At 35.4% G+C, this 25,665-nt stretch overlaps 1 protein-coding gene across 1 annotated transcript in view; it reads right to left on the bottom strand.

The window, feature by feature from the left end:
- The window catches only part of LOC129226834 (zinc finger MIZ domain-containing protein 1-like), an 89,948-nt gene extending 69,838 nt beyond the window's left edge, over positions 1-20,110 (bottom strand). The window contains exons 1-2 of the mRNA XM_054861464.1: positions 20,080-20,110; positions 17,133-17,277 (exon numbers count right to left, since the gene is read on the bottom strand). Coding sequence (XP_054717439.1) covers positions 17,133-17,277; positions 20,080-20,110 — 176 coding nt within the window. The remainder of the gene's footprint in view (positions 1-17,132; positions 17,278-20,079) is intronic.
- Positions 20,111-25,665: the final 5,555 nt, after the last annotated feature.

The raw sequence follows: 25,665 nt of genomic DNA, 5'->3' as shown, positions 1-25,665 counted from the left end.
CAGAAACTTTGCAATCAACTTTTTATTTGCAAGAAATTAAGGAACAATGTTGTATTTACCAGAAGCAATATCTTTTGCATCACATTTAAGATGTATTGACAAAGTTACCGATTGCCAGACATGTTGCCCCCCCCCCCCCCTATCCTCTCGAAAAAAAAAGTTCCACTAGTTTGACGTTTTCTATTCTCACTAGAAAATATTAATTCCAACACTTTGCATAAGCCATATTCTACAAAACCTCATGAATATGACAGAGTCGATCCCTTCGAAATTTTCGCTCCCAGTCAGAATATCTATTAAGGAAGAATTGGAACTACAACCTATCTTTATACCTCCTTTTTGTGGTAAAGTTCAATAAAATCAAAACCTCTTTAAGTGCTCAACAAGTTTTCTTACAAAAACGTAACCACAATAATACAGAAGAGGGCGGACTAGGGATTCGCTTCCCATGGATCCCCCCCCCCCCCTGACAACGAGTAGACAAATTTCCCCATATTCATCCCCCTCCCCTTTACAAAATATATTATCCCTCCCACCTTTTCTTGTGGAGGGTAAGATCGGCCCTCTTTTTTTTTTTTTCTTCTTTTTCGTTCGTTTTTGCAGAGATGGGGGTCTTTTTTTTTTTTTTTTTTTTTCATAGCTATCGAGAGAGCAATTCTCCCTCTAACTGGTGTATTTTGTGCATGCATATATGTGTTCTTTTTCTCTTTTTTCACTCCATTTTAGAACAGAAAATAACAAAGAAAATTTTCTACTTTGGGATCTGACTGCCCGGGTCCATAAAAAAATAGAGATTTTTTCTCTTTCTCTATTCCCCTCCCGAGTTTTTTTTTTTTTTTTTTTTCCATTTCTTCATGGGTTTGTATACATGCATATATGCACAAATACCTTAAAAGAAAATACTGAAATAATAATTATTATTATTAGTGTTTCTTTCAAACCAGAAAAGGAATAGAGTGAGTGCATCCTGATAAAAAAAGGGGGGGGGGGGCACTTCATAGTAAAAGTATTTTTACTTTATTTTATTGATGTGTCTACTACTGACACATGAGATAACAATTGTTTTCAATATGTATTAAGCATTATTTTAACGTTTCATTTTCCAAAAATTGCTGGAGATTTTGGGATCTCGCAAATTTAGATTCAGATTCAAATAAAATGCAAATCTGTTTATAGCGTAAAAAGTATCTCGCAGCTGTAAAATTTTCATTTAAAAATTCATCTTCATTTGAAATGTTAGTAAATCTTTATCTTTACTAACAATAAAACTGAAAGTCTCTCTGTCTGGATCTCTCTCTGCCCGGATCTCTGTTCGTCTGTCAGGATCTCTGTGACGCGCATAGCGCCTAGACCGTTCGTCCGATTTTCATGAAATTTGGCCCAGAATTAGTTTGTAGCTGGGGGTGTGCACCTCGAAGCGATTTTTCAAAAATTCGATTTTGTTCTTTTTCTATTCCAATTTAAAAACATTTCCCCGAGCCAAATTATCGTAAGATGGACGAGTAAATTACCAAGTTATCATACCGTGAAACCGTAACATGGGCAAGCCAATTGGAGAGAAATTCATTATATATTACTTGTAAATATACAGGCGAACCAAAAGACTTTTTAATTTTCTACTACAGGCAAAGCCGTGCGGATGCCACTAGTAATGATTGAATAAAAAGGTTGCAATTGAAAAATGATAATTTTTTGATAAGATTTTTAAATGAAGTAAAAATTAAGAATTCCGGGATGCAGGGGGGGGGGGGGGGAGTGCACAAGTCATAGTAATTATAAGCGAGAAAATATTGTGATAAAATGACTAATTTCAAAAATTATATATATATATATATATATATATATATATATATATATATATATATATATATATATATATATATATTAATAGTATTATATATACTATTATATATATATATATATATATATATATTTGCATCATTTTGAATGAAATAAAAAGTAAGAATTACGAACAGAGGGGAAGAGAACAAGTTATAATATGTATTTAAAAAAAAGCGACCGATAATACGGTAATTTTTCATAGGTGAGGACTGTTCAGACCCTCTGGGAAGGAGGGGAAAACGACAGATTTTCTGACTGAGGGGATGTATCAGCATGGTGGAGGATTTGTGGTCAATATAATTATAGTTGGGGCAAACCTAACCTGGCAGCGGCATAATGCTGCAGTTAGGATCTGAGTAGCTTTCACAATGCTGCCAGGTTAGGCTTGCCCAAACTATAATTTTACAACTCCAATCATGGGCGCCCCAATGCAAAATTTTAAGGGAGGGGGGGGGCTCGGATTTTTTCCCCGTTGGAACCAATTTTAGTACAGATTAGAGTTATTAACATTTTTAATAACTTATTCATTAACGGCTGAAGAAGAAATGTTTTTATATTTTTGCAAAGAAAAAAGTACTAAAAGCAAGGAACTTCTAATTTCTAAGAGGGGGGCTGGAACCCCCACTCCCCCACCCCCTCATATGGGCGCCCTTGACTCCAATACGTGACCTTTCATTTCAACACCAACAAAACCGCATCTATTGAATTTTTAAGTAAGAAAGAAATAATTGCTGAAAGCGTAAGTGGCACGTTAAAGAGCACCGTAGTTCTTTCCGGAAATCTCTGCTTATTAAACACTTTCCAAGAACGGCACAAAACAAATCCTTCATGAATAACCTGGTGAAAACTTTAACCTTAGTTTAACACGCTGACCCAGGAAGCATTCTTCCTTTTCTGGAGACATAATAATATAGACGAGCATCATGATTTTTCCCTTTCTAAATCATGGCCGGCGTTGATTTCCAAATAATTGAATACGGGGGTGATACGTCATGTTAGGGGGTCGGTGAAACGCACGTGCAATCAAAAGAGGGGGGAGAGTAGATGAGTGAGAAAAAGTGTTTCGGAGGGTAGGAGCACACGTCGACCGTGAGAAATAGCGACCCACTACGTTTCGAGGTGGGGTTGTAATGCAGGGGTGATGCGTCAAATAGAAAGAGGGGGTAATCGGAAGATAAGGCAATGAAATAAAATTTACTCAGACAAAAGAGAACATTATGGGGTAGAGTCTCTCTTATAAAATTTTTAAATATTGGTATGGGAGTGATTTTTTTCGCAAGCCATCTTTCTCTCTCTCTCACTTTTTATATTATTGTTTACTTTTTTTGCACTTCGGCAAAAGAAAAATGATTTGCACTTGTTTGTTTGATTAAGCACACGAAGCATGGGGAATATAATGCGTTTTTTTATTTTCTTTTCATTTTTGTCATCTATTTTATTTTAGGGGTTTTTTTTTCTGGTAGAGACTTGTTTTTTTGGTTTTCACGGAAAATATAGTTCGAAATTAACATTCAATATTTTACTAGAGTTTGTGATTCGAAAGATCACCATAAAATACCTCATAATTAAAAGGCATTTTGGTGCTTTCGACAGACAAAATCTTTTAATCTATTAGCTACTGCCAATTACGAGTTTTTCTTTAAACCTGTTTCCGTAAGTGAGCCATTAAAAATAAATTCTGGATTTTTATAGCTAGCTCTTGAATCTTTTGAATTTGAGTTTCAAACACCTTAACAGATGAATGGAGTTTGATACATTACGAACGTTATTAAGCTTTTTAAAAAATTAACAGCAGAGCCATCATTTGGTAAACAACCACACACATTACATATATAGTTATATTTGATACAAAAGAGCTAGAGGATAGAGTACTTAAAAAACGAAGAGCAAACGGGCAATAAGTTAATTGGAGTCAGTTGTTCATTTCTTTTGATCGACTTATCCATGCGAAAATCTTCCCACAAAATTTCAAAATTGATTTCCGCGTATCTTATGGGCAATTTGTGCCAAAAACATATTTTCGATTACGATTCAACTGTCATAATATCGAAGAACTGACGATAATCGTCTGACCGTAACAAATTTTCCTTTTCTCATCTGTTTCCAAATCTTTGTTGAATTTCAGAAATCGTTTCTCCCCGGATTTTCCATTCCAAGCCTCTAAACAATAATCAATATCTCACTAAAGCCTCGCTTTCCAGCGCCCTCTACACAGAGAACCGGAACCTGATCTCAAGCGTGGAGTGAGGAGAGAGCCCCCTCAGTGGTTTCCCCAGATTCCAAATGATTCAAAGCCATGACGGGAGAGCAGGGGAGGGGTTGATCATGTCACTGCCGTTATTATGGTAATATCTACTTCGATTATGGTGCTACGTATTTAATCAATCGAAGAGGGATGGGGGTTCATACAGCTCTGAAGTAAATACAAAAGTAGGTACATAATGAGTTGAATTAATAAAATAAGATAAAATATATTCTAGATAAACAAATAATAACTGTCATAACACTAATCTAATGGACAAGCTGGTGGGAGGGGGGGGGGGGGGTGTAGAAAAGAAAATCATAAAACATGAGGCGAGGGAGTGAAGTACTGAGGTGAGTGAAAAGTTTTGCAACACAGTGAAACCTGTGTAAGTTGACCACTTGCGGTGCACTACTTTAGTGGTCAACTTAAACAGAAGGCCAACTTACATAGGTTGATTTATATGATAAGGGCTAGTTCCGTGCCTGGAAAAAGCGTTCAACTTAGACAGGTGGTCAACTTACAAGGGTGGTATGAGTTCGAGTAAGGACATACAACAATATTATTGTTGTACCATTAATATTAATTATTATGACGGGGTCCAGGGGTAAAATTTTAGAAAAATAAGTCACAGGTCCAAAATGAGCCCGTAACTAAAAAATGTCACTAGTCCATACTTTTAGTGGTTCATTCTTGAGTCAGGTTTCAAATAATGAAAAATTAAAGAAAAAAATGTGTAACACAAAATTAAAATGACAAATAGAATCAATTAGCAGATTTTAATGGATATGTCTGAGTGACTGAAACAACTGAAAAGGAAACAACTGGTATTTTTTGTTCACCAATACTGGTCAAGGAAGTAAGACAAAAAAAAAAAATTGCTGATTTGGAAGGAAAGCAATAGGGTGGCAAAAACAATATGTTTGTCGTAGTAATTTCTTGCTTGGGAAGAAATTACTATGACAAAACCAAGTTTTTCGTCGAAAATCGCACAAGTCATGCCACAAAATATTCCATGTAATGATCATGAATATGAGGCTATTCTCATTATTCACGACAGATATTGCTTTAGCAAGACGACATAAAAATTCGAGTCCTACTGTTTTGATTTTAAAACTGTAAAGTTTAAATTAAAATAAACAAAAATGAGATGAAATACTGCCGTGGACTGGTAAAACTACAAAATTTTCATTTTTCATTTCTTTACATTTTTGTCATCTATTGTAAGTTACCTTTATTGTAAAAGCTTGCTTATTTAGCTTCCGCTGGGAAAAAAAAGTCTAATTCCAACATCTCTGTTGTTAGTACTGAATCCAAAACGCGTATCTTCAATTCTCGAAAGTTCATTACTACAGATCCTGCCGTTTACCTGCCCACGGTAGTATAGCACTACAAATTAAATCAAAGCTTTTAGGAACCAAAATCAAAATTTCAAGTCAAACACTTTAATCAAACAGCAGTTTTCAGTGAAAAGTGCAATTACGAAATCAAGACAAAGATTTCGTTTCACCATTGTTCTACATCGCTTATGACTGAAGCGTTTACGTCCTTGGAGAAGTAGCAGGCTATTGCCAAATAGCGTGGGGGCATCCGTAGATACACTATGATGTTTCGAAACCTCTTTCTGGCCTGCTCCCAAACTAATAATTCAACTTATTCATATTACGAGCGGGTAACCAGTTCGTAGTTAGAATGTTATTAATGAAACGCAGACGTGTGTGTCTGTCGGATTATCAGCGTGGGGTTGAGGAGCAGAGAGCTCATTCCAATTGGGAGAATGAAGACTTGTTTGAGACTACGGGCGTGGAGTTCTTCAAGTAAGTTGAGGAACACGATCTTTACAGAAGCAAACAAGAAATGGCTCCTAGCTACTTAATAGTGATTCCGTCTATTTAACTCAAGGGTTTGGAGAAGGGTTTCTTTATTCGAAGCAACAAACGACTTATCGAAGCCTTAGTTTTGTTACTGCAACTATGTGACGCTCTTTAGAGTTATATTAATGGAAAAGTTTTGGCATTGGAATATTATCCAGCCGAGGGGACACAATTCCTTTCCAAACTGTCAGTGAAAGCAATCGAGTTAAATGGGGCTAATTGCAATCGGAAGAATATAAATTAGTTGTTCACCAAGTACTAACACCAAAGTTATACCTTTAAGGGGATTATTCTAGTCTAGAAATTCACAAAAAAAAAAAAAAAAAATCGATTTAAATGCAACTACTGTATGCAAACTCCTGTATTAGAATTGTGGATCTGGAGGGGGAGGTGTTTTCACCCCCCCCCCCCCCCCCCACGCTCCTTCGCTGCTCTACTGACAATAAAAGAAAGAAACACAAGAGAAGAATAGAACTAAGTAGTTGAAAATATTTAATTGCTGTGATTTCGGATTGAAAAATAGCGATTCATCGTAACAAGATTCACCCACCAGCTATGCTAAGCTCAAAAGTTACGCCAAATCAGAAAAGGAAGCACAGGTTCGTCCCCTACTTTCTACAGCTGATTAATGAGTAAGCGGCAGGAAAGGGTTGGCCAAGCCTACCCCTAAAAACCCCTCTCATTTCTCCAAAGCAAAGCGCCCGACCCTCGCCGAAGATGCAAAAGCACTCCGGATATTACCACAATCCATTCCTCCGAAAATCAACACAGAAATTGTATTGTGTCCGGTAGAGTCCATTAGCCTCAATCAATCGTTTCCCCTGGTACTGTATCGGCCTACAATCACAATCTTTGTACCCCCCACCTCTCCAACAGTCCCGGATGTGTAGGGGGTGGATAAATCAGATGGGTGACGCAACAGATGCTTTCGCCAATGGGGAGGCCTGAAAATCTGAGGAAACATCAACCACTCTCGTGGACACGCAATACTTCAATTACCATCTTTTTATCCCCTTTAAGTATCGTATCGAATTCCCGATTTATGAAAAGAAGCAATGACTTTTGCTTTAAATCAATGTTAAAGCATCTCGTTAAAATGGCCGTTATTCAGATGCGATGAATAAAACCGAAATTATTTAAATGTGTATTAGAATATAGAATATATATTTGTCCAAATGGAGATCAAAAATTTAGAGCGAATCTGTATGCGGGAAGACTAGGATTTCAAAATACACCGTTGTTATAGCGATTATGTGATAATGAGTTCATGTTTTACAACAAAGGTCTAACGGTGGACCCTTCTCTGTTAGCCAATAAGAAATATTTTTCTTTTTAAACCCTTGATCACTAGCGCAGACATAAATACCTACTGGGCGGGGTTTCTTGATCAAAAATACCTAATGGAGGTTTTTTTTTTGTTGATAAAAAGTACTTTTTGGGGAGGGGAATTTTTTATTAAAAATACCTTCTGTAAAGTATTTTTGATCAAAAATACGTTCTGAAGGGTTCTTTTTTTTTTTTTGATGAAAAATACCTTCTGAGGCGTTTTTTGATCAAAACAGCCGTTTCATATGCATAATTATACTGTATTAGAATTTGCATTTATGTTAAAACCAATGACTCAGGGGGGTGTTTTCACCCCCCCCCCCCCCTTCGCTGCGCCACTGCCCTAGATCACCCCTAACCTTCCAGTGACTGCAACCTTTCAGTCAGCTCTTCATTTGTGTTTCAATTAGAAAAAAAAGTCATGTCCCTTATAAACCAGTGGTGCACACAAGGGGGATGTCCTGGGGGTTCGCCCACCCCTTATATCACCGTTGTTTCGTTTTCGATTTTTTTTATAATCCTATTTCTTGGGATTCATGTACGTGACAACAAAGTTTTTAAATTATATTGTGAAAATGAGTGATTAAAATCACAAAAGAAAACAATTCACATTGTTGTCTTAATGCACTTTGTTGTCACAAGACTTTGTCGTCACAAGTCACTTGATATGTCATTACTGTCCTATTGTATTGTGTTTTGTAAAAAACGTGCATGGTGATGAAAAACAAAATATTCTGGAATTGAAAGACCTATCGCAAATGATTTACGTTTCTTTCGGATGGCTCGAAAATCGATATACTGATAAACGAGAAAGTGGGTTCGTTTAGTTCTAGACGAAACTTCTTATCATTGTTCAGAATTTTGCTCGAGATAACGTTTGAAAAATAATTAACTATAAACAATCAAGTACTTAATGATGATATAATGGGATTTTATAACCCTTGAGTTACCACAGTCGAAACAAATAAACCAAACAACAATTAATTCGGTCAAAATTTCACGGTTGCACACAAAGACCGCTCGGCGTTAACTTCTCTTTGTATTGCCCCATTTAGAAGGGGCATCAAGTACCGTCATTAACCATAAAAGTGTGTTGTCCGGTAGCCCTCGGAAAGCGTGAGAACTCTCGCAGCCGACGGAAGTACCAAGCCTGCCTTCACAGCCTCGGGGGTTCACACTTCCGGCGAAGACGAGGGATCCTCCATTTCTAGAGGTCACATTCAAACCTCCCTTTTTTTTCTTTGTCCTATTCGTTTCCCTACTTTTTGGGGGAGATGTTTTTCTTCTGTTGATTTTTTTTTTTTTTTTTTTTTTAACTTTCGGGTTGGCGACGGAGGTGTGCGTAAGGAGATACTCGTGCTCAGTGACATTACAGGTAAAGAGGCCCTTTTAATTCTCCTTAACTACAGTCAAAGTCACAGCCTCAATGTAGCGCCACTATCCGTGACTTAATTCCATCCCACGCAGAGGAAAGGAAGAGTGACTGTGAATGAATGCATCGCTTTGTTGCAAACACGTGGAATTAAATGAACATATAATGGTCATTTAGGATCACATTCAGTTAAGCCGGTTAAATTTGCCCCTGATATATTTGACTCAAAAATATAAATACATAAATAATAATAATATTTTTTAAAAAAAAAACTAGATGGTCTAGTGCTGCATTCTCCGGACAAGATTTGAAAATAAGTTTCTACACTTTATTTGACAGGGTCGAAAAAAGGTCAGCAATATCGCACACGGATGATTGAAAATGAAATTGATTGAAAACGAAAAGACCACCGATGGTTAAGCTCAAATGCAAAATAATAACAATAATAATAATAATAATACCTCTATTATGCCTAGAATAGAATTTCTTTGTAATTGTACAACATTTAGCGAACGTCAACTATTAAGAGAAGATGAAGATGTGAAACAAAATGAAAACATGACCTTAATCGAGAAGACATATTCTCATTCAATAGCTTTTCTCCCTCAATTTACTTATCTATTTCTTTATTTAGTTTTTTCAATGAATTGTTCACTACTATTTTTAATTGATAAGGTATTTTAATTATCATTTTTTTTAATTACTATTATTATTACTGTTAAACTTTAATTTAAGGACACTCGATTTAACGATTTTCTCAATTTAATGATACAACATTTCACTGTTCAGGATGTGCCTGCATTGAATGTCTGTACTAGAGCTGAGCGACATACCGATATACCGTCATATATCGATATATATCTACTACCGCGATAATGATATTTAGATCCCTATCCGTCCGATATATCGTTAGAAAAGAAAATACGAGACTTAATAACGGAGAAATTGAAATACTGACTTAAAAATACATAATCTTTCATAGCTTTGTGTGATGGGTGAGTGTTTGAAATTTCAAGATATTTTCTGCATTCTTCAAACAGTTATTTAATTTTGAATTATAGTAAAAGGGAAAAATTCACAAGGCCGCCGAAGGTAAATGTGGGCCCCTTTGTCAGTTTGGTAACCGGATCCCCTCCCCTTATAAAGTTTTCAAAACTTATACTACTACCATTCAAAACGGGGTCCTTCCAAGAACCTCCGCTCTCTTTCTGACAAAGCTGACATGGCCTCTCGTTTACCCATGAAAGTGAACTTTATATGGTGAACAATTTACATAGTGAACAATTTACATAAGTTTTATTTTCATCAAAATGGGGTGTATGGGTACCACCTTGGGGGGTTTCGCCAGAAAATCCAAAATGATTACGAAAAAATCCAATGATGACTAAATTTAAATTTGAGTCATAAAACTGTGTTATCTACACATTGACGGGTTTATGCTATTTTTTTCCCCTTCGTTTTTAAACCTGATTGTTAAACATGTGTCACTAGACGAAACTTTAATTTTTGAGGTAGACCGTGCAACGTCGGGTAATGCAGCTAGTGACATATAAATTAAAGGTAATTTCATAGTTCTGTGTGCTTAATGAGTGGTGTGATAGTTTCCAAAATTTATAGCTGCATTCCTTAAAGAGATTTATTATTAGTATTTTACTTGATGTTACTCAACTAAGAAGTAAAAAGTCTTAAAGCAAGAGCTATTAAATGACTAAAAATAAACTATTTAAGACGTCATATACGAAATATAGTTCAAAGTACATTCAAATTATTGATACTGCTCGAATTGAAAGATTTAAACAAAATACTAAATTGAATATTTAAAACTTTAACGAAGCACTTTTATCAATGCATTGAGCTATACCCATTTGCACGCCCCCCCCCCCCAGGAAAGTTTTGAATTAGAGAAATAATTGTATTTATTATATTTGGAGATGTTTTTCGGCTGTTTTTCGATATAATATGCTCTGAATTATACGCTTTGCAAAAAGAATATATCTATATATCGAAAATAACGATATTTGGAGAGCGATATATCGCGATGTTAAAATTCTGATATCGCCCAGTATTAGTCTATACTCTTCAATTTAACGATATCCTTGATTTAACGATAACTTTTCTCAGTCCCTTGACAATCGTTAAATCGGGGTTATACTGTTTTATATTATTATTTTGTATTAGTATTTTATTGTTTTTTCTTCTTGTTATTATTTTTATTTCCAACGACTTTATTTTTTTTTATAATAATAAAAGAAAACTTGTCGAATAATAACAACAATATTTATTATTGCTATTATTATTTTATTATTATCACTATTTTTATTATTATGAGTGTTATTTTCTTTTATAATAATAAATATAACAATAAGAATAATAACAATAATAATGATTAGTGTTATTATTTTATTATCTATTACTATTTTTATCACTATTCTTAATATTATTATTTTCCAATCTTAGATTTATTTGTTTATTTTTTTCCATTGCAGCATGTGAATACTGATTTTGCTTTTTTTTTAAATTAAAATAAACTTTTCAAATCCAAAAAGCTTACGTTTTCTTTTATCTAAGTTGTACGACAACCTACCTAAGAAAGATAAATAAGTCAAGAAGGAAGTTTGCCTTCTTTCATTTATTATTATTTTCTATGAGTATTATTTTCTTTTATAATAAAAATAATAACAATAATAATGATTATTGTTATTATTATTTTATTATTATTAATATTTTTTATTATTATTCAAAAAAAAAATATGTTTTCCTATCTTCGATTTATTTATTTGTGTCGTTCATTTTAACATGTAAATAATGATTCTACTCTATTTTGACTTTAATGAACTCCTCAAACTCAAAATCCTTACGTTTTCTTTTATCAAACTTCTACGATAACCTATGAAAGATTAATAAATTAAGAACCAAGATTACCCCAATTGCATTACTTGAGAGCAATTCAAAATATATGTGCAAAATGTGACATTCTTACTATTGAAGCAATTGCATAACCGTATAATTTTGCATGTAAAAATGTCATTCAAGTAATTAATCGACGCAGATTACGCAAGGCCTTGACAGAGAAACATGCACGTAAATCTGCTTCGCTAATCAAGTTCGCTTTTAGCAAAAACCATTGCCATATCCTTTCGAAGAAGTATGTTTCAATTCGTTTCGTAATGGATTTTTATTTACAAAAATTTTGCCAATTAAAACTTGAAAATGTTTTCTTGCCTACGTCGCAGATTTGAGAAAAAAGCCAGTTTTCCTTTTCTGAAAGGACGTCTTGAGTTTTCCTCACAATTAAGATGAATCACAAGTTTTTTTCAAGGCTGTTATTTGTTCGTATAGTTCTGCTTGAAATACTTGGTTCTTTTGACCGGTGTTTATTTGAAAACTTGATAAATTATGTAAATGCCTTGGTCAGTCAACTAGTGAATTATTTCACAAACAGAAAAGGAAGGATTTTTTAAACGTTGAAATTTTATCATTCAAAATTTATGTTGCAGGTGACTATAATTTCGAAGAAGATAGTTACTGTGCAGGACGGAGAATAAAACAGAAGGAAGAAAGTTTCAAAAAAGAAAATTATCTTTTTCTTTGTTTTTGACGAATTGATTCAAAATATATAAGTTGGTTTCGAATGCGTGAGAGAAAGAAGTGTTTGAATATATCTAGAGAGAGGGTGATAAATGCTTGAATAGAGAGAGAGAGAGAGATAAGCGCTTGAATACTTAATAATATATGTAATTGACTTAGTTAGTCAACTGTTAGTGAATTCCTTTTGCGGAAAAGGAAGGCCTTTTTAAACTGCTAAATTTTAAATATTAGATGTTATGTTTCAGGCAATTTTATTTTCGTACAAGATAGTTGCTGTGCAGGAGAATGAAACGGAATGAAGAAAGTTATATATATATATATATATATATATATATATATATATATATATATATATATATATATATATATATATATATATATATATATATATATATATATATTTACGAACTGATGTAAAATATGTTCATTTCGAATGCGTGTTTGTGTGTGTGTGAGAGAGAGAGAATGTGATAAGAATGAATCTTTATAAATTAAGAAAATGCCTTGGTTAAACTGTTCGTGAATTATTCCACAAGCAGAAAAGGAAGGCCTTTGTAAACTGCAAAATTTTAATTTCCAAAAGTTATATTTCTGGTGAACTGATGCAAAATATACTGCTAATTCGTATTTGCGATTGTGTGTGTGTCTCAGAAGCATCCCTAGAACAGGACTAATATGAACCATGTCAAGGGGGAGGGGGTATTTCAGAAGAGTCATTTGGGCTTAAATATCTTTTTTTTTTCATTCGGGAAAAATGTCTCTAAAATATTTTGCACACATAACTCTTTTTGTAGCTTTGAATTACTGGACATGTTATTGTGGTATTTGTTAACAAGTTTAATCTTAAGTCTTTTCTTTTTGTCTGGTTTAATTTACAGTTTTAATGAACATATGATTTTGTTTTGTTGCATTGTTTTTTTTTTTTTTTTGTTTTTTTTTTACTCACATGATTTACAATTTATTGTTAGTTTATCGTTTTCAATTTTTCTTTTATCACGTGCAGGGACGGGACTTGTGCATTTTTTCCGGGGCGGAAAAACTAGCTCAGCGAGCTCTGTGTTTGTAAGAAAGTGAGAGAAAGCGAAAAAAGAGAAAAAGGGACAAATTTCATTGATCAAAATTTTTATGTACTTTCTTAATATTGTGAGTATTAATATTTAAAAAATATTGTTTTCTGAAACCTTCTGAATATTGTTTTCAAATTAACAACAAAGATAAATATCATACGTAGCTAAAAAAAAATGCTTGAGCAAAGAATGTAGAACTTATTTTTTTAACTCATATTTATGCCTTTTATATATATTTATGCCCAGGTAAAAAAAAAACTCTTTGGGGAGGGGAGGGGGAAACGAGAAGCAAATTCATTTATCTTATTAACATCCACCATTCTGCAACACTGGCTGAACAAATCTTCCATTTACAGTGCCTCTTATTCACTCAAAAGGTGGATGTCCTCCAGATTTTTAATTTGGACGAACCCATCAAGAAGAAGAAGAAAACAACGAACATGATCTCAGTTTTATGAGAATGCTCATTGCGCATACATCCCTGAGTTGCCTTCTACCGCTGAAGCAACTCGTTTCATCATCTGTTCTTCTCTTTCGAGTTTTTAGTTTTTCCTATTCTGTGTGAGGAAGGCAGCAGTCTGTTACCAAACCGCTCGGAAATTTACGACGAAATTATTCATCCAGAAGAGTTTCTAATCCCTTTGTGGATGTTTTGCATCACACTCTGTGACGTGTTGCAACATATCTTGAGTGAGAGGGTTTTCGACGCAGGCCCATTGCCATCCAAGGTCTCAGGGGGGAAGAATTAAGTAATTCTCAATTTTTTATTGGCCGCCTACCTTCCCCTCCCCGCCCCTCTTGGGGTCATATGAAATTTTTCGAAATCGAAGGTCGAAAAGCAGTTTTGCGTCCTTGCACGTGCGTTCACACATATAGATTCATGGGGGTGGGCTAGTGTGACTCATCTATCCCCCCCCCCCGGCTACGCCACTGCTTCCAGTCCTCTTTTTCGAGTTGATTGTTCCCTTCTTTAAGGATCCCCCTCCCCGTTTGTGAACAAAAAAAAAATCATCGTTTATTTTCAGAAGTTAAGTGGTTCATTTCAATTTAGAAAATAAAATTTAGGAAACTAAATATCATCACTCTTTTTTCCATCCATGCCCCTATTTGAGAAACTAAACTTCATTACCTTTCCTTTTAGAAACTGAACTCTCGTTTCCTCCCGTGATAAGATTAACCTTATTATTGTTCTTGCGTTTTAAGCTTTCGATCCCCCATTTTAACACTGACAGTTTTTGCCACCAAGCGTTGTCATCCACGCTTCTCCCTCCTCAAACCGCCCCTGTGTGAAATTAAACATAATAAGTCTCTTCATCTTTAGGAGCTAAACCTTCATTATCTCATTGGAAGACCTAAATCGCATTACTGTTTCAAGTTTAAAAAGGGTCTTTTCCGTCGTTCCCTCTCAGAAACTAGGTTATTGATTCAAGGAGATAAAGTTTTTGTAGCCTTTGTCAATAATATATATCGTCGTTCAAATATTTCGTCGTCTACAAGGAACTGAACTTCGTTGAGAAACTGAGCTTCCTTAACAAATTCCTGTGCTTTAGAAACTAAACTTGTACAAACTTCTTTGAAAACTTTAATCTGACATTAGTCTTAGTTTTGAAATTTAAACTCGTCATTAAAAAAGATGACAAGCTCAAATTCGAAAACATTATTTAGGGGTACAAATCATTATTTTTTTAAACAGAATAAAACTTTTTAGAAAGTAGATACTTCACATTATGATACGCAATGATATTCAAATGTATAACAATGAAAAGCCAAAGTTTAGAATTCTGGGAATATAATGCAAATATATGCGTAAAAACACATCAATAGTGCAAATGGATTAAGCATTATATAAATAAGTAACCCTTATACTAAACATAAGGCTAAGCCTTCCTAAAGTAATCGACTGTAGCTACAGATTTCCCACAAAACAATTTTAAATTCTTGGTACTAAAGTTCAAATGGCGGAACGCATTATCTGTTCCATTCCCCCTTTGGAATATTCGAGAGCGCAGCTTTTCCCGCGGCAGTCCAGAACCTGCGAGGGCGGAAGAAAACGTCCAACCCATTGATCTTCTGCGAAATAAATGAAACACTGGAGAGCCATGGAAGGTGGATGCAATCGATAAGCAGGGACAGATATACTCGGGAGGGGAAACACATGTTTCACTTTCGGTTCGAGCGCAAGCTGGGAAATCACTCGCTTGACAAAGACGCCCGGTTTTAAATTGAACGCCGAGGAAAACAGTTGATTCAATGGGTTCTGGACCATTTCATTAATTGATTTCGGTTTTTTACGGACACGCCGATGAAGTATGATGCATCGAAACCTGATTCCGCTTGCGGTTGGTGAACTTTCATTGCGGAGCATATTTTCACATACTGTACACAATTGTATCGTCCAGTTCGAGGCCAAAACGAAGGGCACAACTTTGTCACAAAAGCACAGGCATAAATTAACTAAGGGACTTTACGAACCACACTGATTATCCGAATTCCAATTAACCAAACAATTCGATTATCTGAATTCCCCCCCCCCCCCCGTTATCACCGTGGTTTAAATTTAACGCGGAGGGAATCTGTTGGTTCAATAAGTTCTGTTGTTGTTACTTATCTCGAAATTGTCTAAATCCAAGTATCTCTAGGAAGTCCAGGAAAAATTGTGGGTTGCAAAGGACATCATCCTTTGCAAATCCCAAGCAAGTCAAAACGTGAGCAGGTGAGGCCTCACCAGCAGAACACCAGTAGCATTCCGTAAAGGTCCAATAAGTTCTAGATCATTTAAAGCTGCATAACAAGCGTACTTCGGAACAAAGTCCTTGGGGTTCCGCGTTCGGCTGACCACCTAACTTGAACATCTACCTTGCACCCAAGAGCTCTGAGTCAGGACAATTGGGATAGGCACAGTAGGCCTTGGTTTTCGTGGGCCGTTGAGCCACTGGGTTTGGTTTTTAAGGACACGCCGATGAAATATGACACATGAGAGTGTGTATCTGGCTTTGGTCAATGAGCATTCAATGCAGAGCATATCAGAACATAGTAATGCATCGCACAGTTAAGGGTCGCGAAACGGAAGCACAACCTCTTTACAAAAGCGCAAGTTTTAATTAACTAAGCGACTGTACATACCATACCGATTATTCAAATTTCAATTAACCGAATTGTTCGTTTATAACACAATATTCCTCTATTTATCATGGCTTAGCACGCCAAATCGAAAACATTAACCTAATGCACAAATGGATGAGGACAAGGAAGCAGGAGATAAATCAAGATCAAGACAATAGAATTATAACAGCAACCTGAATAAAAGGCAAAGAAAATTATTTTCACTTTTTTTTTTAAATCTAACTATTTAAATATTAAAAATAAATTTGTTTGAAATAAAATTTTTGCTTAAAAAATATATTTCAACCCTTTTTATAAAGTCAGAAGCATCCCTGAAGTTTTCTGTCCAGTTATGCGAACTTGGACCATAAATCCTTTTTTTTTCCGCTCAAAAAAAAAAACAAAAAACTGTTCGATATATGCAAGATTCGATTTAATAGGCTTTTAGTTTAATTTATTCTGTACCTTGGGAACAGAGAAACCAATGTCAAGAGTTTGACCAAATTTGTTTTGAGATAGAAATATGTCCATGAATAAGTCAACTTTTCGGTGAAATAACAACCACTGAATTTTCAAGAAATTGTAAGGTTACATTTTGCAAAACTGACGTCTTAGACATAGGTTGTTGTTTCTCCTAAGTACAAAATTAATTTAAAGCTTCAAGTACACTCGAGAGTGAAAATTTCAGCTATCATTTAGGTTTAGTGGGCAATGCCTACCTGTGTGGTCCCGGCGCCATGTGCGGCGGTTTGTGCATCGTCTGGTGCATGGTTGGCACAGCACTGTCCTTCTGCTCGTTTCGGTCCTTCTGGTGCCGCAGAAGGAGCAGACGACCCAACTCCTCACACCACACCGACAGCAAACCTGCGACAATAAAAGAAGATTAGCAAGGAGACATCTCCGTACACAGCAAAACAATTTGAACTTTACGATCGAAAAGAGGTAGTACAGTATAACCTCGATTTAACGATTATCAAGGAACTGGAAAAAGTTATCGTTAAATCAAGGATATCGTTAAATCAATCAGCATAGACATTCAATGCAGTCAAATCTGGACCAGTGAAATGTATCATTAAATTGAGGAAATCGTTAAATCGAAGTTATACTGTAGTACACTGCCTGTTAAAAATTCAAGAAAATTTTTAGATTAGTATTTTTGTACGATGGAGTGTTTATAGTAGAGGAAATTTTTTCGACATATAGTACCGAGAAAAGTAAGCCTATTGCAGCGCCAACTAGCACAACACATGACTTACGTTGTGAAGCATATAATTAATAATTCCCACTTTCCCGTCGAACCACATTCAATATAGGGGCTAGCGCACCGTTCTGATAGAATGAGAAGGTAGGTTCGAACCCTACTACTTGCATCTTGTTCTGTTTACCCAGTAAAACTAGCCATAGTGTTCTCGTTCTTTCTACTGTAAAATTGTACCTTAAAATAGGATTTTAAGGTAAAAGGTACTCGCAACATGAATGTCAGTACTTAGTACCGTAAAATTTCGGGAAATTTTTTACCAGTGGCACAGTTTGGTTTAGGATGCGGCTAAACCGTTCCATTTGTAAAAATAAAGGTTAGGCAAGCCGGTTTGCTCTGCCAATAAGGGACATTGACCTTGTACCGATACAAGAATTTTCCATATTTCAACCCAAACAGAAATGAGCTCGTACTAGGTCAAGTATCTTTTTATTAGAGTCATACTATGTAAATATTCCATGTACCGTTTTTGTTTCGAAACAATGCGCACTGATACCTGGAGTATGAATACATGATCAAAATCGCCAGGACTGTTGAGCAAACATACATTAATATTTGGATTTTTAATTATAAAATCTCCGACTACAGAATGGTTATGTCTATAATCGAAGAAGTGGGATTGAGTAAAAATTGAGAATCATTTTTCACATTCCAATATGAGGACTCAGTATTTCTAATAAATGTATAACTCCTTCCCTTTATAATTCATTTGAGATTAATCTTTAAAATGAGGTCCATGTTGCTTTACAAAAAAATATTTTGTCCTGTTTTAGAAAATAAACATGAGTTCATGTATTCAGCGCATGAGAGAAAATAGGGAAGAATTCTCTGCAAGAGAAAAGTTGCGGCCTTATTTTTAGCCTTTCGCACCAAACTTTGGCAACATACCTTCTCTATAAAGCAACACAATTCCGACATTCAGATCTGTGTCAGCATATTAAGAAATAATTTTGCTTTTTTGGCACGAGCCACGGTGATGTCGGAAAGTGGAAAAGAGCGAAATTAAAATTTATAGACGTCTCTACGGAGATTTATTTTGGACTTTTTTTCTTCTTTTCTTTCAACCGGTTTTTGCGCTGCCCCCCTTTTCTAAGAAAGTCAGTCGATTTCAACTGTGGGCACAGAACCGCAAGTGGTCCCCCTCCAAAGAATTTTATCAATTTGGCGGTCGTAAAGCATTTGGCGAGGCGGAGTTGACTCGTGATGTTGTAAATCTGCTTTCGACTGATACTTCCTCAACCACAGTGACAACAACAATTGTGGGCAAGGAAAGGTCCTGAAAGCTTTCTGTCTCCTCTTTCGCTTTCCTATCACTAGGCAATATTTCTTCAATATAAAACATAGCTGAAAAGTTATGGCAGATATGATTTCTCGCCTGTCATCAATATTTGTGGAACATTAGCGAGAACTTTCGAAAATGAAAGTTACGCTCTGACTCTGACACTTAAGTTTAAGTAACTTTCGTCAAAAAATCAATTGAACAATTTTTTCCAACGCCATAATTATTAAGAGGACTTTTTTATATCTAGTGAGAGGACCAACTCAGACTTGGCAAATTTAAATTATTAAAAGGAAAAGCAACTAAGTTCAGACTAAGACGTTTTTAATAAGGTAAAACTTTTAAAACCAAGCTATGAAATTTCAATTATGATTTTTTTTTTATACATATAAAATGTCACGCTGGAGAGAATTATTGCTTGTACTTCTTTAAAGTTTCTCCTTTCCAGAACAGGAATTCAATGAAAACAAGATGAAAAGTCAACAGGAAAAATGTTTCAAACATCAATTATTTTACCACCTATAAAAGTGGGAGAAAAAAACTGCTATAACAACATGCACTACAAGATTTGTCCTTTAACCTAAGAATTATATTTTGAAAAGTTGATGTATAGAGCAGACATCAATTTCTTTTCCGAAAAGAGTATTGTAAATTTGTTTATCTGGTGTTATCTTAGGGCGCACCCCCCCCCCAAATTCAAGAGCTCCCCCCCCCCAAAAAAAAGCAGAAAAATTTCCCTTAAAACACTTCCTCCCCTCCCTCAAAAAATTTTAATGGCAAAGTCTGCGCTATGACCCCCCCCCCCCCAGGTGGGCACCCCTGATTATCTGGTACGAAATTAAGAAAATATCTAGAAAAAGAAAAACGAGAAGTACTAAGTGGCAAACTCCAATTAGTACGCACACATGAAAAATATTTCAGAAATTCAAAAGCGTAACTTATACAACAAAGTCTGTTTTCAAAACGTTATAATAAACAGAATAACAAATAAAATTTGGCGTCATAGATGTACACGAACCTTTTCATTATGCAAGTTAAGCGATTATTCACGCCAAGCACATAAATCTACTCTGCGCTAGTTCCATCTTCAAACACCCAAACCCTCCCCAAAACCATCCCCATCATTCACCTCTTCGCTGGGGGTAACCAGCCATCCTCATGTTCCGAAAAAGAAATTAACGCGGACAGGCAAGTGACTACAGGACCGCCCTACACTCGACACTGTTTTAAATTCCCATGAATCACTCGGAAGGTCGCCATATTTGGACCGAAATTGTCACCCGTTTGTAACATTCCAACGCTTTGACCCCGTGATTTCTGTTTATCCTTAGGGTTTCTGGATAGAAAGAAAGAGGGGAGGGAACACGAGGGGTGAGAGGCTGTTTCCGCCTCTCCAGAGAAGCACGTGTGCTGGTGACAAACGAAAAACAGAATTCCTTCTTGTTGAGGAGGTGCGGTGTGAATTTTAGGCCAAATTACTCGCCAAGAATCCACGAACAAGAATAATGCTTCTGATTGTTTACAGAAAAAATGTGTGTGTGTGTGTTTCTTACCCATAAAATACCATTCATATTTGTGTGGATGTATTTTTTTTTTCAAATAAATTACGAAGTTTAAAACGGGGAGTGATACGAGAGTTGATGAAAAATATATATAGTGCAGCTCTGGTTAGTTGAACTATGACCTTGACTATGTTTACCTGTTTTAGGGGAGTTTAGTGAAAAATAGACGTGTTATTGGCTCAGATTTTAGTTGGAATATTTTTGAAAAACTACTAAGAAAGTTTCTGAACTCAACTTAGCGTTAATTATCCCTCTCTATTTCCCGAAGCAGATGTAAACATTGTCAGAGTCGGAGCTCAACTTCTCAGAGCCTCACAAATATACTCAACAAATCGACAATGCTTAACAAAAAAGAGAATTTAACCGTCAGGTTTAAGAAGGGAATAACTCCAAGAATCAAATGTTTGAATAATCGAACTAATTTGTATAAGTTTTTGAGTTTTCATTCAGTGACCACCAAATTTTTGCTTTATCTACCTTTAGGGGGACTGGTTTTAGTTTAATTTTTTCACTACTCACATGTAGAGCAACGCTTGGAGGTAGTTTAGAGTTCAAAAAGTAATTTTGTCATTTTTTGGTTTTCAATTCACTTAAACCTGAAGATTCAGTTAAAAAATTAAAACTTATCAGAGAGACATCAGTTGGTTACTTTTCAGAATCTTGATATTTCAGTTCGTTTAACTGAGTATCCAACATTTTTTCTTTTTTCTACGTTTGGATTGTACGCATCTTCGAATTTCATGACTAATAGTTACGATTCATTAGAATTGGAGGGGAGAAAAGTAATAAATAATAACAATACTAATTAATAAATACTAAAGCCTTAGGAGGAATGTGATTCGACTTATAAACGTTAATTGTAACTTATTTTCCTGTCATGTAAAATCACATAAAAAGGTGCTGCAAACGAATAGGGGAAAAAATAATAAATTCAATTTATACAGCCCTTTATTATTCAAATAAACTACTATATAGATCTTTAATAAGAAAGTTTTTGGTTACTTCGAGTAATCGCTGGTTTCTTATTTAACTGAACTAAATAATGGTCATTACTTGCTTTTTTAACGCCTTGGGAATATTTTACTTTCAGAAAATTAAGCTGTTAAATTAAATTGTTTTGCTGTAAATTGTTTTCCAGCTATTCATTACGTCAGATAATCACTATAACTTTCTCAACATTAATTCTCTTGTGAAACAAAACCGCTAACGAATGGGAAAACAATAAATCAGTTCGCAATGGGGTTGTTTCCTTCAGTCAAAAGTAGTACTTTTTTCACTGAAATTGATAGAATAAGCAAAAAATAATAATAATAACATGGACCCAGAAAATGCTTTCATTTTCCCAACAGTTATTTTTAAATTAATTTTTTTAAATGTCCGATTATTCAAAGAAGGCGTGGTCTTTATGACGTCACAAATGATGCACTATGGCGCATCTTTCTACTGCATTTCCATGTTATGATAATCAAGAAGCGAATTACAATTGCGCTCTACGTTTTGCTATCAACCCTATCGTTGTCAATACACGTGAGTAAAGATGCGAATTAAATATTTTGAACCATGAATGGCATTTCATCATTTGTGATGTCATCGGTAAAAGCGTTAAACGATGAAAGAACATAGATTTAAGTAATTTTTTAAAAATATTAAACTTAAAGAAATTAATTAAAAAACGGTCAGATTCTATGTTTTCAAACATGTTCTTTCAGTAAAAAAAATACTTTTAAAATTTTGGAAACGACCCCATTCCTTCAGCTATTCTTCACGCTCTTGCACCTCATTCAGAGGGTGACTTTGATTGCTCAAATGAGATCATAACATTTCGTTGAGTTGTTTTTACAAATTATTAAGGTAATAGCGAAATTCTCTTGCAATTCTTTCTGCTATTTATTTTTAAACTTTTAACTTGGCGTTCCCAAAATTTTCCATTTTGATAATGTTCCTAATAAAAGAAACGTTACGTTCATGAGCTTAAAAATTTTCTCATAATATTGCAAAATTTATTTTTAAAACGATAATGTACACACAAACACAAACGATACCTTTTAAAGCAGTTTGGGTGTTGTATGGTGGTGAAAAATATCGGAGTTTATTCATTTTTTCTTTTTTTACAAGACTGATTCAATGTTCACAACTTATTATTGAAATGACCTATGCAAATATAATTAGCATTAGAACAAAAACAATATACCTCGTGTTAATTCGAAATTAAAATTATAATCATTTTAGTTTTTACTTTTGAGAAAACTTGTACAATCCCGGTCTACGGAGTCAGAGCCGGACTGATTTTGGCGTAAAAGGGTCGGAGCCAGGAGTCGGTTACGCCAAGCCCGCAATCCGACATGGCTGCGGACGAGGGTGCCCCAACTTACAGTTTTGGGAGGGCGGGAATTCGCCAATTTGCCTAATGATGATAATTTTCCGAATAGAACTCTAAATTTTTAAGAATGATGATAATTTGGCAGAATCGTCAGACAAAAATTGTTGGTTAAGGAAAGTTTTGGAGGGTCATAGTGACCTCCCATTGGGGCATCCCTGGCTGCGGAGTCAGGCTGATCTTTGCGGTAAAAGAGTCGGAGTCGTAAGCTTTAAAATTTGCGGAATCAGCGTCGGTCATATTCCCTTCGACTCCGTAGCTCTGGTACAATCTAGATTGTTTGATTTATTGCAATATAGTAAAACCTGCAAAGTTGACCACCTGTCTAAGTTGACCGCTTTTTTCAGGCACAGAATTAGATCTATATCATATAATTCAACCTCTATAAGTTGACCACCTGTTTAAGTTAACCACTAAAGTAGTGCACCGCAAATGGTTAACTTACACAGGTTTCGCTGTACCATGTTTGGCAAAAACTTTTTTAGTCATGAAGATGGTCAGAGATCTATCGTAATGAACCCAATTGTACCAGCACGTTGATCTATGAATCCCTCGCAAAATATGTAACATATTCGAAATTAACAGTACATCATTCTTGTTTTGCGCCCTATCATTTGACTATGAGAAGACAAAAGAAATGAAAGTGTTGTTCAAACTATGCTTGAAAAGAATAAATTGACGGATCATGTCTGTATCTCAAAGTCAGACGAACGTTCATCACATTACTACAGGAGAGCGTAAAAGCGTTTGTCTGTGCATACAAAGAAGGTTACAACTCGGGCTTTCACTATACTGGTAAATTATTTTGAAGAATTTTTTTTCTTTCCAGAATTATATTGTTGTGGCTCATTGTAGAACAAGCTGCAAAAGCACCTATTTTAGAAAGGCTTTAATTATCACGAAATATTTCATCTTTAATCAGCTTGCGTCTGTTCATTTATGAAATTTGAAATTTTCAGCTCACGAAATCGCCGTTATCTTTATTTTTGCGAAAATAAATGTTTTTTCAGTTGTAGTTGACGTGTCCTTCGGAACTATGGGCACCATGGAAAGATTGGGTGTCATTGCCTCGAGAGGTTAGACGTCTTTATTGCTTTTGCAGTATAACGCAGAAATAGCCTGAAAATCATCGGTTTTGAACTTACGTTAGTCTTGCAGTGAGGTACAGAATTTACCATGGACGTCCATATGGGGGGGGGGAGGGGCAAGTGGGGATTCAAGGCCACCCCTCCTTTTTTTGAAATTAGAACTTCCTTGTTGTTAATACTTTCTTCTTTGCAAAAATGTAAAAACATTTTTTCTTCAGCCATAAATAAATAAGTTATTAAAAGTGTCAAATTTAATTTCTCTAATCTGTACAGAAATTGGTTTCCATGGGGAAAATATCTTTCAAAACCATGGGGAAAATATCTGAGACGCTCCCCCCCCCCCCCTTAGAATTTTGCGTATGGGCGCCCATGGAATCCAGTCATCAATTTTTTGCCCATCATCCTTATTTATAACTGAACTCATTCAGATGATCACAACTGACGAAAGAGGTGATAGATAAATAATTCCGTGAAAGACTCTCAACCCAAATCAACCGCGCCAACCTATAAATGAATAAAAAAGCCTGGAATTCCAACAACTCGCCAAAATCAGATGGCGCCTATCACTAGAAAAAAAAAAAGAAGGAACCAGTGCTTGGCGACACAAACAACGCTTTTTCTCCCCTTTTCCCCCTGCTTTTGCGGCAAGAAGGCAGGGGAGTGCTCGGGGAGGAACCCGTTTTGGCCGGATCCCCAGACATGGCTAAATTAGAAGAGTTGGAGCCAACCCAGGGGGTCAATGTTCATGTAACGGGACTAATTTAGAAGAGAATACCCACCCCATACCGAGAAGTGTGGACTGTTACCCAAGAATGGGTGTTGAGCTGGTAAATAACAAGCCTGTTTCTCCGAAGCAGCGATTTGTGTTTGCATTTAAACCATCCTATTATTAAAGTCCCGTAATAAGAATTGTTATCTCTGTCAGAAATTTAAAAAATTGCTCTTTTGCTTTCCCATAATGGCGCACTGCCTACACATCTACATGTGTGACTTTTGTCGGATCCGAACTTTGAGCGTAATTACCCTACCACGACGGGTTATTACCGCTCAATGCATGAAGCAATAAAATAATCAATAAAAAAATTCCTAAAACTTGTATGCAAATTAATTGATAGGCGTTAAGCTTTGGAGTTATACTTCGAGGAAAAGAGAAAAAAAAAATTTTTTTTTCTGTATAAATTTGACTGGTTATTTAAGTATTACCTATAGTCAGTGGCGCAGCGAAGGGAGATTTTTTTTTTTGGGGGGGGGGGGACACCCCCCAGAGTCATTGGTTTTAACATAAATGAAAGTTCTAGTACAATAGTTTATGCATATGAAAAGGCTGATTTGATCAAAAAAACTCTCCAGAAGGTATTGATTAAAAAAAAAAAACCTTCCAGAAAGTATTTTTTTCTGCGTTAGTGCCTACATTGAGCGACCTGCTTTCCCCTGTTGCAATATAACAAAAAAAAAAAAAAAAAAACCTCGACGGATCAAAAGAAATTCGAACAAAGTAAAACAATGAAATATTACAAGTCAAAGATTTAGCAGTCACATTTAGAATTCATAAGTAGAAGATCAAAGAAACAATCTGATACCCGTCTTTCCTACTGTTTACAAGTAAAAAATGAAAAACAAAAAAGAAAAGAAAAGAATTATGCATCTTGAATGAACATTACAGAGTGCAAACATTGGAGAATAATCCT

This window comes from Uloborus diversus, chromosome 7, assembly GCF_026930045.1.
Source record: "Uloborus diversus isolate 005 chromosome 7, Udiv.v.3.1, whole genome shotgun sequence".
In the NCBI taxonomy this organism is placed as follows: Eukaryota; Metazoa; Arthropoda; class Arachnida; order Araneae; family Uloboridae; genus Uloborus; species Uloborus diversus.
The sequence above is the reverse complement of the archived record's forward strand: the minus strand, read 5'-3'. Positions and strand labels throughout refer to the sequence as shown.